This window comes from Cervus canadensis, chromosome 18 (assembly GCF_019320065.1).
Source record: "Cervus canadensis isolate Bull #8, Minnesota chromosome 18, ASM1932006v1, whole genome shotgun sequence".
Taxonomy (NCBI): domain Eukaryota; kingdom Metazoa; phylum Chordata; class Mammalia; order Artiodactyla; family Cervidae; genus Cervus; species Cervus canadensis.
This window is the reverse complement of record NC_057403.1, coordinates 56347014-56365511: the sequence shown is the minus strand read 5'-3', so window position 1 is coordinate 56365511 and position 18498 is coordinate 56347014. Positions and strand designations below refer to the sequence as shown.

At 40.6% G+C, this 18498-nt stretch overlaps 1 protein-coding gene and 1 long non-coding RNA gene across 2 annotated transcripts in view; one reads left to right on the top strand and one right to left on the bottom strand.

The window, feature by feature from the left end:
• Positions 1 to 627: 627 nt before the first annotated feature.
• On the bottom strand, positions 628 to 11348 carry MPHOSPH6 (M-phase phosphoprotein 6). The gene is made up of 5 exons (XM_043437635.1): positions 11234 to 11348; positions 9018 to 9130; positions 4154 to 4244; positions 1735 to 1829; positions 628 to 1305 (listed from the first exon to the last, which is right to left on the bottom strand). The coding sequence occupies exons 1-5, from the start codon at positions 11330 to 11332 to the stop codon at positions 1173 to 1175; spliced, it is 531 nt and encodes a 176-aa protein (XP_043293570.1). The 5' UTR covers positions 11333 to 11348; the 3' UTR covers positions 628 to 1172.
• The window catches only part of LOC122421540, a 21755-nt gene continuing 14596 nt past the window's right edge, over positions 11340 to 18498 (top strand). The window contains exon 1 of the long non-coding RNA XR_006263515.1: positions 11340 to 11709. This is a non-coding gene — a long non-coding RNA (uncharacterized LOC122421540). The remainder of the gene's footprint in view (positions 11710 to 18498) is intronic.

Here is an 18498-nt window from a genome sequence, read left to right as displayed (position 1 = left end):
TTGTAACTCACCAGAGAACTGCGGTCACAGAGCAGTTTGAATCTAAGGAGACTCCGAGAGAGAGGAGGAAAGCACCTCATTCAATTGCTAGAACATAATTAGATGAAATCAGTATTTTTCAGATGTCCTAAACATCTCCAGACGGATACACATACACATTTAATTCCATGGGCCTCTCATTTACTATCTAGAATAAGGTTCAGATTAAGAGATGGTGTCCCTGGTTCAATTCCTGGGTTGGGAAGATCCACTGGAGAATGGGTTTCCCTTATGGCTCAGCTGGTAAAGAATCTGCCTGCAATGCGGGAGACCTGGGTTTGATCCCTGGGCAGGGAAGGGAAAGGCTACCCACTCCAGTATTCTGGCCTGGAGAATTCCATGGATAGCCCATGGAGTCACAAAGAGTTGGCTACGACTGAGCGACTTGCACTTTTAAGAGGTGGTATGGTTGGTGGTAAATTTTACTGGGTTGAACTATCAAAAATTGATCACTGTTTTTGGCCCATAAAAATTTCAATCTAATACATCACCATATTCTAAATTAATGGCTGTTGGACATTACCAATTGGACAAAAGTCCCAATACTGAATTAGACTAAAATTATTATTTGATAAGAGAACAAAAAAGTATATGAAAACAGGTATTTATTATAGAACAATGCCTAAAAATTAATTAAAGGCTTAAACAACAACAAAAAACGTAATTCCACACATTGACATTGACTTTGTAGCATGAAAGTTCTTAGCCTGAACAGGCAAATTTGCTCTTGATGAATTAACATATAATAAATTCTCATGACATGATTCCAAAATATATGTATGAACTGACTTGACATGTTTATAAACATAAGGTATTAGTTTTCATGAGCTCAATTCAAGGTTAGTGACTGGAGAGTTATATTAGAAAAAAAAATCTGAGATAAAATACTCTTTAGGAAGCTACCACATACCTATGTACATTTGAAGACCAAGGGTTAAAAGTCCACTCCTGATGAACACCGCTAAGCAAAGGATGTATAACATCCATCACACGTCTGTTCCAAAAACAGCATGTTTCCAAAAGTATACGTTTCTTTACACACAAACATTACGGCCCTAATGACTACAGAGGAGCCGACAGAGCGCGTTCCAAAACATGCCCTCATCCCCGAGCCATATCCTAAGGCCTCCACTTCAATCTTGGGGCTTTAAGAACATCTTCTTTGCTTTAATTGGTTTTATGTCTCCATTTTCATCTTCTTCGTAAATGGCACGGTCTCTTTTCTTGGCAAACTTTTTCCCAATTGTCCCCACCAAGGTCTCATATCTGTTAAGACGAAAAAACAGAACAAGTTTAGTTTCAAATAAAAAAGGAATCAACTTGTCAAGAATATCAAGCCAAATACATAACAAAGAATAAGAAAAACCAAAACTGATTAAAAGAAATAATCTGATTTAAAATTCATAATTTCTCTGCGAACAATTCACTTTTTTTTTTGTTTTGCATTATCCTAATAAATTAAGATGTATATTTTAAAATATGTATTAGAAGCAGCACTAGAAATTAGCCCCCAGCTGCCAGCCTGTAACAGGTATGAATCCACCCTAGGTCATGTTAGAAAAAGCAGGAAGTCCCCTTTCTGCTGGGGTACTCCCTTCAAAGGTACGGCAGACCCATCACCAGGCGGGAGGAGTATACACATTAGTCAGTGAATATTGGGCTCAGATTATAAACCTGGTCTAAGGCAACACTTACCTTCTAGCCATTTCTTCATCTGAGACATCAAGCTCCACTGTTTGCTCTTCAACTTCTTCTGCTTTGTTCTTAGCATTCATCTGAAGCATTAATTTCTGAAAAAAACACAATGGTGGTGACTAGCAGGGCTAGAAAAAGCTTGTTAAAGGAATTAGTGTCAAACACATTTGAAGGTAGAGAGACAGAAGCCACAGAATCTACAGGACTAGCCAAAACTTACAAGGGAGTCTCTAAAATTTAACCAACTTTACTCTGCAGTATTTGATATAAGCCAGCTCTCAATTAATAAAATAAGACAAAGCCCACTAGATTAGACTTACTGTTAATGAGTCTAAATTGTATTTTATTTATTTATTTTTTTTTTAAATTGTATTTTAGATCAGAAATTTATTAGTTACTTGTATCTAAAGCAGGCATGCTAACACACTGTAGAGTGGGGGAAAGCAGTAGTAAACTTCATGTGTCCTCTGAACCGCCCACTTTTGAGCCAAATGGGAGAAACGCTACAGTCTACAGTAATTCTAAACGCAGCTTTGGTGGCAGCTGGGGAAGGGGAGCAGGAAAATGCTGGAAGGCTGGCGCTGGTGTAACGGAGGGGCCTCCTCACCACTAAACACGCGGGTGGATAACACACCTATGTCCACATGATGTCTGTGTGCCATGGATCCTTCCTTGGCTTCTTTTTCTCACATTAACCTTTTCTTGATAGGTATCCCTCGACAGACTTAAAAACAGTATCCTCTTTATCACAAAGGTGGGACCAGGAGAGGAAAGTAGAAATCACTTTTGACTAGCTTTTCCAGCGTTTAAAGGACTGCAGATGAAGCCGTCTCAGTACAAGCTCTGTGGGGGCACAGACTTGGGTTCCCTGCTGCACTTCCAGCGCCTCCACAGGGCTGACGCACCAGAGGTACACAGTAAATATTTACTGAATAAACCCCACGGTAGGTGTTCCTTGAAACACACAGATACTATGGAATGTGTTCTAAGTACATCCTGCTTCTAATAAAGTAAGTGTTCCCAAGTTGGAATCATTCTTTTTATAACCAGGTACACTGAACTTTTCTCACAATTTATTGACAGCTCAGACCTGTGCGCCAAACAGTTCAAAACCTTTTCCCAGAGAGAATATATTCAGTGTTATATAGAGTGCTGGTAATTAAAGTCACTTTCTAATAACATCCCACATCAAACCTGGAGGGTCAGATCAACACTTTTTCCCACTGTATCACTTTGGAGTCCTTGCCCACCCAGTACCCTAGTCTCTGGACCTCATTTGCTCAGAGTAAGCTTGGCTATCTTTTTTCACCTTTTACCCCATTGCTGTCATTCTCCTCCTAATCTAAAGCTTTCAGCAGGCCAGAACAGGAGACATATTAAGAACAAACACTTCCAGTGTTGATGTTATGTAAAGTCGATTTTACCACCTTAATTACTACACCCACTCAAAAAAGGAGACAAAGGAAAATCAACCTGCAGTCTTTATAAATAAACACTGGTGTTTAGTTTGGCTAACTGTGGTTGCTCCAGGCATCCTTAAGAGAACCAGTTTTCAACCAGGAATGATTCTGCTCACCGAGGGGCCCCTGGCAACGTCTATAATGTTTGGATACACTTCAGGTTGCCACAACTGGAGTGTGTATGTGTGTATCTAGTGGGTAGGGGGCAGAAGTCAGGGATATTGCTCAACATCCCACAGTGCACAGGAAAGCCCCTGCCACAAAGGAAATTTGAGCCCCAATGTCAATAGTCCCAGGGCTAAGAAACCACTGCTTCATGAGATAGTTACCAAAGGAAAGCTCTGTATCACAAACCTCCATTTGGTTGGCTAAGTACTGATAGGAGAGCTTTCAATACCTGAGCCAGAGTTCTAATAATTATTTGTTAAATGGAGGTCTGTGCTTCTCTACAAACCCGAGGCAGTAAGATTAAAATGAACAGCTCAGTTATAAGGTGAATATTTCCTCTGAAGACAAACTTTCTAAAGAATCATTTAAAAATCTATTTACAAGCTTGGATTAAAAGCTGTCCATTAAAAAGTCAAATTACTCAATTTTTAAGTAACACTTTTTCCATTAGAAAAGGTAGATTTATAGATGCCAGAAAATAATTTTTCATAATGGCATCAAATGAATAAAATCCTGACATTCCTGTAAAAGACCTGAGCTAATATTCTAATACTTCCTGTAGCACTGTCAGGGACGGTATACTGCTAAATTAAATCATCTACTCAATTCTAACGTAAAACTAGACTGCAGTGCCTGCAGTTTCTTTACATAGCTATGGCAATATTTTAAGACTTGTTATTTTCTATATAATGAGGAGAAATGGTATCTTTTGGGAAAAAACCTAAACCCAATCATTAGCAGAAAGAATTCAATTGGAAAAATTTTAAATCTGAAGCAATTATATTTAATACCTCAACCTCAGGATTAAATCCTCTGAATGACATTCTTCCGTAGAGAAGATCTTCACACAACAAGAAACTCTGCTCTTCTATAATGAAACTCCTAAATGAGACAATAAACCTGTATTAACAGCATGTCTACTTGTGGCAAAGCAGAGCAAATAAAAGTCAAGATTTCAAATGAAAAATAGATCTTATGGTTCTCAGTGGAATCAAGGAAAAATACACTAAGATTTCTAACCTAAAGTTAGAGATAAAAACAGATTGCTTTAGTCAACAAAAGCATTGGGAGGCAAGAACACAGGGCACTTGAAGTTTCCAAATGTAAAGTTAAGTTTCCTTGATGTTTATGCTCCCCCCCAAGTGTTTATTAAATTTGCAGAAATCAGTGTCCTAGGTGGCTTTAGTGAGTATCTTAGTTGGAGCTCTCAGCTAAAAATAACAATGACTGGTGTTGGATGACTTAAGCAGAGAAGTAATTTACTGTAAGGATATAGGGTATCTTACAGACACTGGGAGAGCCGGATGAGCGGGATTGGAAAATGAGCAGAAATAAGAGTGGCTAGGTGACCCCAAACCAAAATCATCCAAGTGAAAACGGCACTGCTACTGAGAGGGTTCAACACTGGACACCACAGAGGGCATCCAGAAAACAGCATGCAGGTGGGGATGTTTCAGTGACCAAGAAGGACTCTCCCATGAGTCACCAGTTCATAACCGCTATCCCAAGCGAGCATATCCGACTACAGCACATGTTCTCCTGAACTTTTTGTTCAGTCTTTCTCATTCAACTGGCCAAATTTGTTTCTTGTAGAGTGCAGGTGATAAAACATCACGAACGTCCCAAGTAAATCACCTCCCTCAGGAAAGCATCATACATATGCATTTAAAAATTTGCTTAAGTCAAAAGGTGGACCCAAAGGCCAGCAAAGGATTCATAGAAGCACCACTGGCCCCTCAGAGGGCTTTCTCATGTGTTTCTATTGACTCAATAACATTAGTATGAAAAGGTGGTTTGTTATCTACAAGCATAGTTTCAATGGTGAGGGACACTCATGCAGCTAGCAAATAAGGGAAATATTCCAAAATATAACCGAAAACATTCTGCAATTTTCCTACTTTTATTAATCAGAATCCATAACTTTAGAGCTAAAACACATCCAAGAAATTATCAAATTTGTCAATTTTTGCAGACGAGAAATGAATGGTCAGGAAAAAATAAACACACCTGCCTAGGGACACAAATAACTGCAAAACAGGGCAAAAACTCACTGCTGGGGAACAACTCTCTGTGGGTCTCCTTCATTTCCGCACACCTGAGAGTGACGCACTAGATGTCCTTTCGTTTTTTTTCCAAGGATACGTGCACAGTGAACAGCTTCGAAAGGCTAAGCTATTGTCTCCCTTCTTCTGCTGGAGCAATGCATTGACTTGCTTTAAGGCTCAACATAAGGATACTGCTTCTCTTGGGGCCAAGGGCAAGTCTGTTCACAGTGCAGTATCAAAGACTCGGGGCACCTAAGCTCAGGACTTCTCTGTTCTGATGTTAACCTCCTGCGAGTACCATGTCATCCTCCCTGGGATACGAAGAAATGCTGCCAACGTGAGGCTCAAGCGGCCTGCTGTGCTGTGAGTAATCAAGTCCTCTGTCTCTGACTCAGAACTCTCCTACCTTCCACCAGTTGTCCGTGAAACTGTAGTGGGCTGACTTCTTAGTTTGCAAGTAGGGTCAATCTCAGACCTCACAGTTCTTGAAGTTCACCAGGCCACAATACACAAGCACAAGAAGCACAGTAGCCAAAAATACTTTTTAAACATCATCCTGTGGCAGGCGAGTAATTAAACTGGCTATACTCACATCCTCTAAACCACAGCACATCCTTTGGAGAAAAACAACATGGCAACAACAGAGCAAAATCTCTGATCTGGTAGCTTCTATTTCTATACTAAGTCATTTGTATTAGGTTCCCTGGTAACACTCTGAGACAGAGGTCTGGGCACAAGTTTCACTGGGGAGTGCTGGCTGGGAGATACCCCTCTATGGAAGTGAGGGCTGCAAGACTGGGCTGAGGGAGAAGCTGACTTGCAGCGTGGCTACACCAAGACCTCAGCCCCTACAGGGAGCTCCAGAGTCGGAGCTGCAGAGCTCCAAGAAGCCCTGCAGTTGTTTCAAGCTGAGGCAAAGCAAGCGGGTTTTAATCCACCTACACGGCCTGGTCACTGGCTAGGGGAGGTATGCACAATGAATAGTCCTAATGGTCATCACTGAGTTACAGTCCAACATAGCTGAATGGCAACCTCTAGACTCCCAGAGCATATACACAATGAAATCTCCAGTTTCACAGAGATCGGTAACCCTTTGGAATAATTCAAGTGGTACTACCAAGTAAGGTTTCACAAACACAAATGAGCAGAAAGAGTGGCTGAATTTCCTAACACTCAAATATAAAGAAACACATACACTGTTAACACTTTGTGCTTTATGCCTAGCACTGTGGTCACTGCTTCACATGTATTATCTCATTTACTTCTCATACTATCACACCCAATATACCAATGACAAGAGACAGGTTCAATAACTTAGACAAGATCAGAAGCAAGCAAGTGGCAGAGGTGGGCATCACACCCAGGTCTGCCTGTCTCCAGAGCCCATGCACTAAATTAACCAATCCATCCCACTATCTGGGGTGTTAAAACACACACACCTCAGGGACGTGTCATCCATTTACCCTCCAGGTCAACTTCTCACTCCCCCCAGAGCCCCCACCATCAGTACCTTGGGAAGCTGATCTGAATGTAATACCTGGAATGGCTTCCTTCCTATAGGATTACCTGGGCTGGTTGTGCCCTCAGATAAAGATGGTGACTCTTTTAAGATGCTCCCTCCACACAGCCCATCTTCAGATTTAGTAACCACTCCCTCTCCTTGACCCTCCAGGCCAGGGGAAGTTATTTCTATTACACAAGTCACCGAGGTGCCACACTGCCCACAGCTGCCTTCCCCACTGCTGCCCACACTCTGGGGGTCTCTGTTGTATGCTCCTCAGATTGCCCAACTTGACAGCTTCATCTCTTCCAGCTGATGTCCTAAACCAATCTTCATTTCTAAACATAAATATGACACTGAATGCAAAAGGTTATTATTAATATTTACTGCTATGATCTGAAAGTTCATGTCCCCACACAAATTCATATACTGAAATCCTAACCCCCAAAGATAAGGATATTAGGAGGTGAGGCCTTGGGAAGGTGCTTAAGTCATGAGTGTGGGACCCTCATGAATGGGATTAAGGCCTTAGGAAAGGTCCCACAGAGATCCTCAGCCACTTCTACCAGGTGAGGATACAGCAAGAAGGTGCTGGCTGTGAACCAGGAAGAGGACCACCATCAAAACACGACCAGGCTGATACCCTGATCCTGGACTTACAGCTTCGAGAACTGTGAGAAACACACTTATGCTGTCTATAAGCTACCCAGTCTGTGGTATTTTGTCACAGAATCTGAACAGACTATGTCACATACCTCCCTAGGAAAGGAATCTAAAGGTCATTTTCCTGGGAGTAAACACACTATTTTGGGGGGGCGGGGGGAAGAATACTAAAAACAAGATACAAATGGTCCTGCTTTTCATTAAAAATAAGTAACAAAACACCTGGAATACTCTTGAGCAAGTTTAGCCAAGGCATAAAATTAAATTAGACCTCCTTACCACTGACAGTCCCTTTCCTACCAACCCCTGCTCCCAAATCCATACCACCTTCAGCATCACCTTCTCCCTCCTCACTGACATCTTGCCTCCTCTGAGAAGCAAGAGAAAAGCAAGTTGAGAAGTAAGCAGAAAAAACAAAGTCCTTTCCTTCCATCCCTCCTGGTGGGACGTACTTTCTATCTTTAGAGAAGGATGTTTAACCTCCCAAGAAAGATTTAGAGAGGATCAGCCAAGTAAACAATGGACAACAACTGTGTTGGAAAGAAAAAAAATAAATTATAAGGTATGGAAAGGGAAAACATAAGTGTGTCCGAAGACAATAAGCTGCATCTTTAGTCACTTAATAAAATTTAAGTAAAACTATCATACCACAGAGGATATCAAGGTTAAGAAAAGAATCAAGGAGAAATGATACACAGCTTTCAGAAACATTTAGAAAAGTTAACTGACGATGTGAATCGTCACCCTTCATTAAAAAGTTATCATGCATCAACCAAGCTTAGAGGTGGAAGAGAAATGATCTAGTGTGTTATCCTGCTTCAGTAATAACTACCTGGTGACCCTAAGTAATTTACCCTCCCTTAAGCTTCAGTTTCCTCAACCATAAAATGGGTGGAAGGATGGTAGCCAGCTCTCAAGTTTGCTGTGAGGATTAAATAATTAAGAGACACAAAGTGCTTTGCCCAGGTCCTAGTATACACTAAAGACTCAATACACATTAGCTAAGATGACTGCTATTAATAGTAAAAATTAAAAAGAAAATAAACAAAACACTCTTGACTTTATATAAGCTCAATTTATGGAGAACTCTGTTACTAAAACAAAACTGAAGAGACCTGAAGTACACAAATAATCTTCAGAACTTATTACATAGACAGCACATTGCAGATTTGCTTAAAAGGTCACCAGCTATCACCAGAGACATATGGCTTAGATTCCTTTATTCTAAATAAGGAATATAAAAAAAGAACAAAGTTATAAATGATGGTGAGCATCAATAAAAACATAAAATGCAAGCAGAACTCTTACAGACTTAATAATTAAAAAAAATATTTGCAGGGCTAACTCAAGAAACTGAATAGATATCAGTTCATGGGTTTTATGTCACTGGAATGATGAATCACATTTACAGGGATGTGAACCTCCAACATGTCATAAAAAACCTACTCTTTCTCTTTCAGCTCAGGCAAATCCAAGTACCAGTGCTCTTCACTAATGATTTTCTTTTCTTCCTCTTCTAGTTGTTTCTTGGTTTCCGAGTCCAGTCCCCTTTGCATGAACTGTCAAAACATGACAAAATCAGAGTCAGCAACATTTTCCCCAACAACCTCGTTTCTCTGGGAATCCCATCTCAGGGTGGGGGTGGGGTGACCAAACAGCTTAGCTGACCAAGACAAGAGGACTTCCAGTACACTAAAAAATAAACAAGTCAGTACCTAAACAGCTTAGCTGACCAAGACAAGAGGACTTCCAGTACACTAGAAAATAAACAAGTCAGTACCAAATCCTCAACCCTCTCATTCTTGCTCTATACTTATCTCTGGCCGAACAGCTACACTAGGTAAGGAAACCTAAAGCAGCTGCTCCCTTGCTTCTCATAGGATACTCCACTCTATCTGTATACTCTGTCTCCTGCTGTTCTGCCAGAAGGCTTTTTGTCGGCAATGGCCAAACTTGCTAGAGAAGCTGGGTAATTGTTTCTCTCTCCTTTGCTTCAAGTGTCCAGCTGAGTGCTCCCCAACCACCCAAGCAGGGGTAGATAACTTTTTAAAGTTAACTTCTTCCTTCACAATTACAGAGTCAGATTGTTGGTCTGAGCCCAAAACAACCAGCATATCTTCATTTGACTTATTCCAAGACTAAAACAACTGCTAAAATCTTCCCAATGCCTGCTTTGCCAATATACTTCCCTGAAATTTACATGATTACAAACCATAAGCAAAGAAAACCCTCTGTTCACTGAAGATCCAAATTTTGCTAATACATATCAAAGAAGTACTTCAGAAATGATTAATTACACTACTACTTACTCTCCACCCTCACTCACCCTATTCATCCCAGGTTATACTCCAGCTCAACTCCACTCATGTCTTGCACACGCAACATTTACTCTCCAATGTTTTAAAACATTTATGCCCTGCTTCCCTTCACTGCAAACTCCATTAATCTGTAAACAAGACATCTAGCAGTTTGCATCTAGATGGTGGTGTTCAGTGACAAGCAGTACAGAGTTGTACTGATAATTAAGAGCAGGGGCTTCAGAGCCAGACTGCCTGAGCTTAAGCCCTGTCTACACTTATTTATAAACTGTGTAACTTTGGGCAAGTTACCTACTTCTTGTTTCAGATGCCTTAGCTGTAAAAGAAGGATAATAATCGTACCCACCTCAATCGGTTATTATGTGGCTTTCCTGCCTTATAATATGCAAATCACTCAGTGTCTAGCACATAGAGCTAGAAATGTTCACTACTAACATTACTTAAGTTTTAAGGCTTACATGTTTCTCCTGTATTAATTCCTGTATTCATTTTATCTACCCTTGTCCGCACACCTCATCTGAAAATCAATTTTGTTTAAAGTTGGTGACATAATTCCACTTCCACCTCAACTGTTAAAATTCTCTCTGTTCCCACCACCACTGAAATCCCTCACCCAGATCACCAGTCCTAGCTGGTCGTTATGACTGCAGTTTTGTCGGGTCTTTCTGCCAGCAATGTATTCTCCCCAGGACAGTGAAAGTAACGGTGAAAACTTAAGAAGCACAGCTAGTAACATTCGCCCCGGTGCTCAATCGCTTCCCAGTGTTGCTCACAAGATAAAAAAAATTCCTAATTTGGCCTAAAATTCCCTCCTTGCATGCTGTGATTATTGGCTCCTTTTCCAGGCCCATTTCTTGCTACTTGCCTTCCAGACAGACTGAATGACCTTTAGTTCTCGGAAATCACGGACTTGGGGGGTGGGGGTGGTTTGCCTCTTTAACTTCTGAACTCGCTTCTCCCCCAGTCTGGGTCGCTCTGTCCCCCACCCTCCCACCAACCCTTCAGTGTCTACTAGATGCCACTTCCCGCAGAAGCCCAAGTAAGTTCCAGAGGCTTCCGGCGCTTCTAGCACCACTGCACTGAGTACACCATATTTTAAGTGCCTGCTTATGCGTCTGTCTCTCCTATCCGACCGCCGGTTTTAAGAGAGAATCCGCCGGAATTTATAACCAGTTCCCGGTGCCTAAAGCAGAGCAGGCGCTGCTCAGTGAATGAATGAACGCGAGAGCTGGAAGTCCTCCGGGGCTTCTCTAATGGCTTCGTACGCCCACCGCCTCGGCTCTAGCCAGGTCGGAAAGACTGAGTATCCCCACTGCCCGACCCGCCTCCCTCGCGTCCCCGCACCTTCATGCGCAGCAAGTTCTTGGACAACTTAGTTTTGCGCTCGGCCGCCATACTGACTCCCACCGGGCTCCGCGGTCTGCAACTGGACCCACCGCGCATGCGCGATTCTCGTGTGCGTGGGCCCCGTCATACGTAGCGTGCGTCGTCCCGCCCCGTCGGCTCCACCCCTGTTTCTCGCGTTTTGAGTTGGCCCGCGCTTTTTGCTCGTCGCCTCAGAGAGCATTTGCCTCAGGAGGTGCTTTCCTCGCGAAGAAGCCCAGGGTAAACACGGCTGTCAAAGCAGAAGTGAGAGCGACTTGACGCCAAGAGAGAGGGAGACGTCTCCCAAAGCGGCCGCTGCCTCAGGAGGCCGTAGTCCTGGGCGCCGTCAGCCTTCCCTGAGGGCTTCGATTGGCCCCCTCAGGGCTGCGCACTGGCCTCTTGCTACCCGCCTCACGGACCCGGTCTTGCAGCGCGTCGCCGACCCAGTTGCCTTGGTGAGACCTTTGAGACAGTGGCCACACCAACCACCCCCCCCCGGACCGTTTCTTTGAATTGTTTCTAACGTGGCAGGCGGGTTTTCTGTAGCACTCCATGTGTGTAATAAGTTCATTTTCCTGATAACCCCATGGGGCCGTCATTATCCTCTTGTTGCAGTTGAATAATCTGAGCTACAGGGAGGTTCCAGAACCACCCCAAAGCCAGGGTGAGGGCGGTGGGGGTAAACCCAGGCAGTTTGGCTGCCGAATGGCCTTTACAGTGTCAAATCCACCTGTTGATTGGAGTGTGCGTCTTTAAACCCTAGTGGCCAGTTAAATAGGAAGAATAGGGAGAGGTAGATGTCAAAGACACGGGCATGAGAACATGACCCTATTTTCATACGAAGAGTTAAAATAACTTTGCCAAGATGATAGTTTTAATGCTGCGCATTACTACCTAAAGACAGTTTTCACGCCCTTCATAGCTGCCACACTTTGAAAAACACCAATCCTGATAGCTCTTCCGCTGATAGCGTGCACTATATGCTGAATTCTTGTGCTAGGTACCTTATGTCTTTTATTTTTTTATTATTTTAAAAAATTTAATTTTTAATTTTATATTTTGTTTTTTACCCCTGGGAGTGTGTATTACTTTAGTTGAACCTCATAAGAACTCTGAAGAAGGTATTGTGGTCCTCATATCGTTTGGGAACCTGAGGCCCAGAGATTAAGGGACTTACCAGAGTTTATACAGCTAGTAAGTGTTAGAGCTAAGATTGATCACAGAGCTGACACTTGAATAAAACATAGTCATGCCCTGGCAGGTTTTCTCAGAGGAGGAAAAAAAGTCATTTTAATATGGTAAGTGGGTATAGAAACTTACTCATTCGTGTCTGTGTGTGAGATACTGGGTTCATCTCTGAGCTACACTGATGCATAAAATCACATGACCTGCCTTTCTTGGAGCTGACCATCTGGTGAGAGCCATGGCAGAAAGAAAAGGATGATGTGTTAGAGAGACTTTTAGGGTGACATTAGATAAGCTGATCTGGGATTGCTCTTGTCAGATGATAGTGCCTACGCATGGGAGTTGAAAAAAAATTTGTTGTATCAAGGATTGGAGGTAGAGTGTACGAAAGGGAGGGAATAGCAACTGTGAAAGTCCTGTAATGAGAACAGGATGAGTTGTCATAGAGTTTACCAAGTGGGAACAGTAGAGGTAATCACATGTTATGGGTGGAATTGTGTCCCTCCAAGATTCATCAGAATTTTGTTTCAGAATGTGGCTGTATGACTTAGAGAATGAACTTATGATTGCCAGGGGGAAGGATAAGAGGAAGGGGTAGGGAGTTTGGGATGATATGTACACACTGCTGCATTTAGAATAGGTAACCAGCAAAGAGCTACTGTACAGCACATGCAACTCTGCTCAGTGTTATGTGGCAGCCTGGTTGGGAGGGGAGTTTGGGGAAGAATGGGTATATGTATATGTATATGTATAGTTAAGTCCCTTCACTGTTCACCTGAAACTATCCCAATGTTGTTAATTGGCTCTACTCCAATATAAAATAAAAGGTTAAAAGAATGTGGCTGCGTTTGGAAACAGGACCTTTAAGGAGGTGATTAAATTAAAATGAGGCCCTTAGGGTTGGTGGCAATCTAATATGACTGGTGTCCTAACAAGAAGAAGAAATTTGAATACACAGGAAGATACCAGGATTGCACATGTACAGAGGAAAGACACAGCAAGAAGGTGGCCATTTAAAAGCTGAGTAGAAGAGGTCTCAGGAGAAACCAAACCTGCCTACACCTGCATCTCGAACTTCTAGCCTTCAGAACTGTGAGAAAATAAAGTTTTGTGGCTTAAGCCACCTGGTCATACTATTTTGTTATGACACCAAATTAGCTCTCGATTACAATTATAATAAGAGCCCTATGTGAAAAATATGGGACTCATGAGAGGATATAGAAAAGGCATCTAAACCATTCTGGCCTGGAAAAGGAAGTTCTCTTAAATGTGTGACATTTGAGATCTGAAAGGGGGAGGAGTTAGCCTGAGGAAAAGCCTTCTAGTCATTTAGTTTTGTGCTACCATAATTCCCATACATCCACAGAAAACTTACTTGCAAAACTGAAATGCTACTCATTGGACAAAAACTCCTCATTCCCTCTCCCCCCAGCAAACTATATTACTTTCTGCTTCTGTGAATTTGACTTCTGGTCAAGATTTTGAAAGAGGTTCTGTGAGAGCCAAGATGAAGAAGTGATCCATTCTGCCATCTGCATCCAGGCATCCAAGAAATAGCTGACTATGAACACTATCTTGAAAGATAGGCACATGTCTTTTCAGATTTAAGAGGAAAACAATTCCTGAAGAAAGAAGAGCATATGCACACCAGCTAAGGAAGCTAGAAGCTCTACACTTCCCCTCTGGACCTCTGTTGTTACCAATCTACTTGTACACTGGATTCTGATTCCTTTTGCCAAAACATTGGCTTCATTATGGTCACTCTCCTGCTCCACAGTTTACAGTGAATATTGTTGTCTGAGGGATAAAGGTCAAATTCCTCAACCTTCAAAATTATGCATTTTTATTTGACATAGAAAATACTTATAATTAAAACAAATTCCCAAAGCTTCTACCCATCAAAATGTAATGAATTATAAGTGGTTTAAGAGTAATAATGTAATTTTCTATACATCTGTAACAGACTTTTGGACTCTGCGGGAGAAGGTGAGGGTGGGATGTTCTAAGAGAATAGCATTGAAACAAATATACTATCAAGTGTGAAACAGATCGCCAAGCCCAGGTTGGATGTATGAGACAAGTGCTCAGGGCTGGTGCACTGGGAAGACCCAGAGGGATAGGATGGAGAGGGAGGTGGGAGGGGGGATGGGGATGTGGAACACATGTAAATCCATGGCTGATTCATGTTAATGTATGGCAAAAACCACTACAATATTGTAAAGTAATTAGCCTCCAACTAATAAAAATAAATGAAAAAAAAAGTAATAATGTAGTTTTAACTTTGAATTAAATTCTCAGACAGGGAAGATAACTCCTTCATCTCTCTTTGCTATTGAATTGTAGAATACAGAGGATAGGTTTCACACTCAATAATGTGTTAACCTGTTTTAGTTACACAGCCAAAGAAACATCATTTGGGGGGAGGAGATATTTTCATAGGTTTTCACACAATTCTGAATCCTTTCATAATGGAATTTGTTGGATGAGTGAAAACCTCCAAATCCTTCCAGTTACTAGACCCATTAAGAAAAGGTTCCCTGAGTCTCTTCATTCTTGGAGCTGATCATTTCTAAGGCTATGCAGCCCAGTACAGTAAGCCTATGATTAATATTTTGCTACTGAGCACTTGAAACGTGGCTAATGTGACTGCATAATGGAATATTTGTTTAAATTTAAAAACTATAGCAGTGTAAATATTTTCCTGTTTTACACATTTTATTATTTTGGCAAGACTGTATTTCACTGTAGCCTGTCTATGTTGAGATGTGCTGTAAGTGTAAAATATATACATTTCAAAGACTTGGAAGGCACAAGAGTAAAATATTTATATTTTTCATATTGATTAAATGTTTGGATAAGAGTTTAAATTAAGTTTAAATTAAATAAGAGTTTGGATGTATTGGTCTAAATAAAACCTAACATTAAAATTAATTTCATCAGTTTCTTTTTTTAATGAGTCTGCTAGAAAATTTAAAATTATACATATAATTTCTTTTACTATTGTATTTTCTATTTTATGCTCTCTCTCTCCCTCTCACTCCCCTTCTTTCCTTTTATTTCTTTCTGTTAGCTTTTGTTCTTTTGTTTTTTGCAAGTACCAGAAATTGATCATGGCTTTTAAGTAAAATGGGGATTTATTAGAAGGACATTTCTAATAGTTTATAACAAGGCTGGAGAAAAGGGCAAGTTAAAAGGACAGAAACCAGGGCAGCACAGGTATCTAGGAAGCAGGAATTAGTGTCACTGCAGAAATAAAGAGTTCAGATGATTGTTGTTAGGATTTTCAAATTTTCATAGTCAAGGAAAGAATCTCATTGAGTCTTAGCCAAGAGAGGGCAAGACCCAATATATAGTCCCTTCAGGACTATACACAATGGGGGAGGGTAATTTTTTGAAGAGAAATTGGGTGTATAACCCAAAGAAAAGATAATCATTGTAATAGCCCAAACAGCAAAGCCAAGGTTAAGTATCTATTTGAGGCAGGAAGGAAGAGAGTTTCCTTGACACAGCCATGGAGGACAAATAAAGAGCATCAGTTGGGAAATTGACACACAACATCAGATCTATTATTTCTCACAAGATGTTTTCCCTCTTGCTGCCAAATCTTACTACTTTTATATGAGTAACAATCATAGACTCCTATTTTTTCTGCCTTATACCTTTTTCATTCTTCAACAAATTTTATTAAATACCTCTTATGTTCTTGGCCCTTTGGTAGGTGGTAGGGAAACTATCTCTTCCTAATGGTATGTTGTAGACAAGGATATAGGTCTTAAATGCTGTCATTGAGATAAGACTTATTGCAGGAAACCTAATCTGGATTTCAGGAGCTTGGAGAGTCTTCCTTGGGAAAGTGACACCTAAGTTGAGACCTCAAGATAAATTAAGCATATGCCAGAGAAAAAAAGGGAAAGGGGCAGGAGGAATGAAGGAGTTATTTAATTCAGATGGAAATTTTTTTCAATGATGGCAATTGTGTAAGTTACAAGTGTGGAGAGGCAAGCTAGGGCCAGATCAAAAAGGCCATGTGTTAAGTCAGTAGGATTTTGAAAGTTCCTGTGAAGCTATTAAACTGTTTTACCAGGACAATGGCATCATTTCAGAATTGCACAGTAGAATTGTGTTCATCTTAAGAGCACTCTGAAAGTAAAGAAAGTGACAGTGTTAGTCGCTCAGTTGTGTCTGACTCTTTTCAACCCATGGACTGTAGCCCTCCAGGCTCCTCTGTCTGTGGAATTCTCCAGGCAAGAAGAGAGGAATGGGTAGCCATTCCCTTCTCCAGGGATCGAACCCTGGTCTCCTGTATTTCAGGCAGATTCTTTACTTTCTGAGATACTACTTTGACCACCAAAAACTATTAGAAGTAATAGTAATAGTAATAGATGAATTCAGTAGAGTTGTAGGATACAAAATTAATATGCAGAAACTTGTTAGCAATTTTTTATATGCTAATAAACTATGAGAAAGAAATGCAGGAAATAGTCCCATTTACAATTGCATCAAGAAGAAAATTACCTAGGAATAAATTAAACCAAAGAATTGAAAGATCTGTACTTTTGAAAACTATAAGACAAAGACAAAAGAATTTGAAAACAACACGAATAAATGAAATGAGATGTGATGCTCATGGACTGGAAGAATCAATATCCTTAAAATGTCTATACTATGCAAAGCAATCCAAAGATTCAATGCAGTTCCTTTCAAAATTTGCATAGCTTTTTTCACAGAACTAGAACACAGTGGTAACATTTGTATTGAACCACAGATGGCCCGAAATAGCCAAAGCAATTTTGAAAAAGAAAAAACAAAGTTGAAAGTATCACACTCTCAGACTTGAAGCTATAGCATGCTACAAAGTTCTAGTAATCAAAATTATGGTACTGGCACAAAAGTGTACGCATAGAACGATAGGATAGAATAGTACAGAAATAAACCCATGCTCTTATGGTCAGTTGATCTATTGCAAAGGAGGCTAAAGTATATAATGGGGGAAAGATATTCTCTTCAATAAATGGTGTTGGGAAAATAGGGCAGCTACATGAGAAAGAATGAAACTGGATCACTTCTTATATCGTATATAAAATAAACTCAAAATGGAATAAAGTCTTAAACATAAGGCCTGAAACTGTTAAGCTCCTAGAAGAAAACTAGGCAGTAACTTTTTGACACCAGTCTTAGCAGTCCTCTCAGGCAAGGGAAACAGAAGCAACAATAAACAAATGGGACTATATCAAAGTAAAAAACTTCTGCACAGTGAAGGAAATCACCAACAGATCAAAAAGATAATCATGGAATGGGAGAAAATATTTGCAAATGATATATCTGACAAGCGGTCAATGTCCAAAATAAACAAAGAACTCATACACCACAGAATCAAAATCCCAAACAACTCCATTAAAAAATCAGGACCTGAGTAGACATTTTTCCAAAGAAGACAAATATACGGTCAAAAAGCACATGAAAAGGTGCTCAACATCACCATGAGGGGATGCAAATCAAAACCACAATGGGATACCTCATATTTGTCAGACTGGCTGTTATCAAAAAGACAAGAAACAAGTGGTGGTGAGGATGTGGAGAAAAGGGAACCCTCGTGCACTGTTGGTGGGAGTGTAACTTGGTTCAGCCACTGTGGAAAACTGCTGAGAGTCCTCGAAAAAAAACTAAAAATGAAACTGCTGTATGATCCAGCAATTCCATTTGTAGCTATTTATCTGGAGAAAATACAGATTTGAAAAGATATTTGTATCCCTATGTGCTTTTGTAGCCCTATGTTCATTTGTATCCCTGTGTTCATAAGCCATGCAAATGTAATGTGCATATAGGGAATATTGTCAATAATATTGTAACAACTTTGTATGGTAATAGATGGTAACTGGTTTTATTTTGGTTATTTCATAATGAATAAAAATACCAAATCATTATGTTTTACACTTGAAACTAATAGTTTATTTTAATTATAATTCAATAAAAAGTGTTTAGAGACTGAATTTAAACTGAAAGTGGAAAGGGAGGAAGAAAAAAAACAAGAGAGGGAGAAAGTCTAACCCTTAAGTAAT

Coding starts and splice junctions, on each gene's coding strand:
- MPHOSPH6 (XM_043437635.1), bottom strand. CDS start 11,332: ATGCGCGGTGGGTCCAGTTGCAGACCGCGGAGCCCGGTGGGAGTCAGT. Junction 9,131..11,233: donor AGAACTTGCTGCGCATGAAG/GTGCGGGGACGC, acceptor ATGTTTTGACAG/TTCATGCAAAGGGGACTGGA. Junction 1,830..4,153: donor GATTTAATCCTGAGGTTGAG/GTATTAAATATA, acceptor TGTTTTTTTCAG/AAATTAATGCTTCAGATGAA.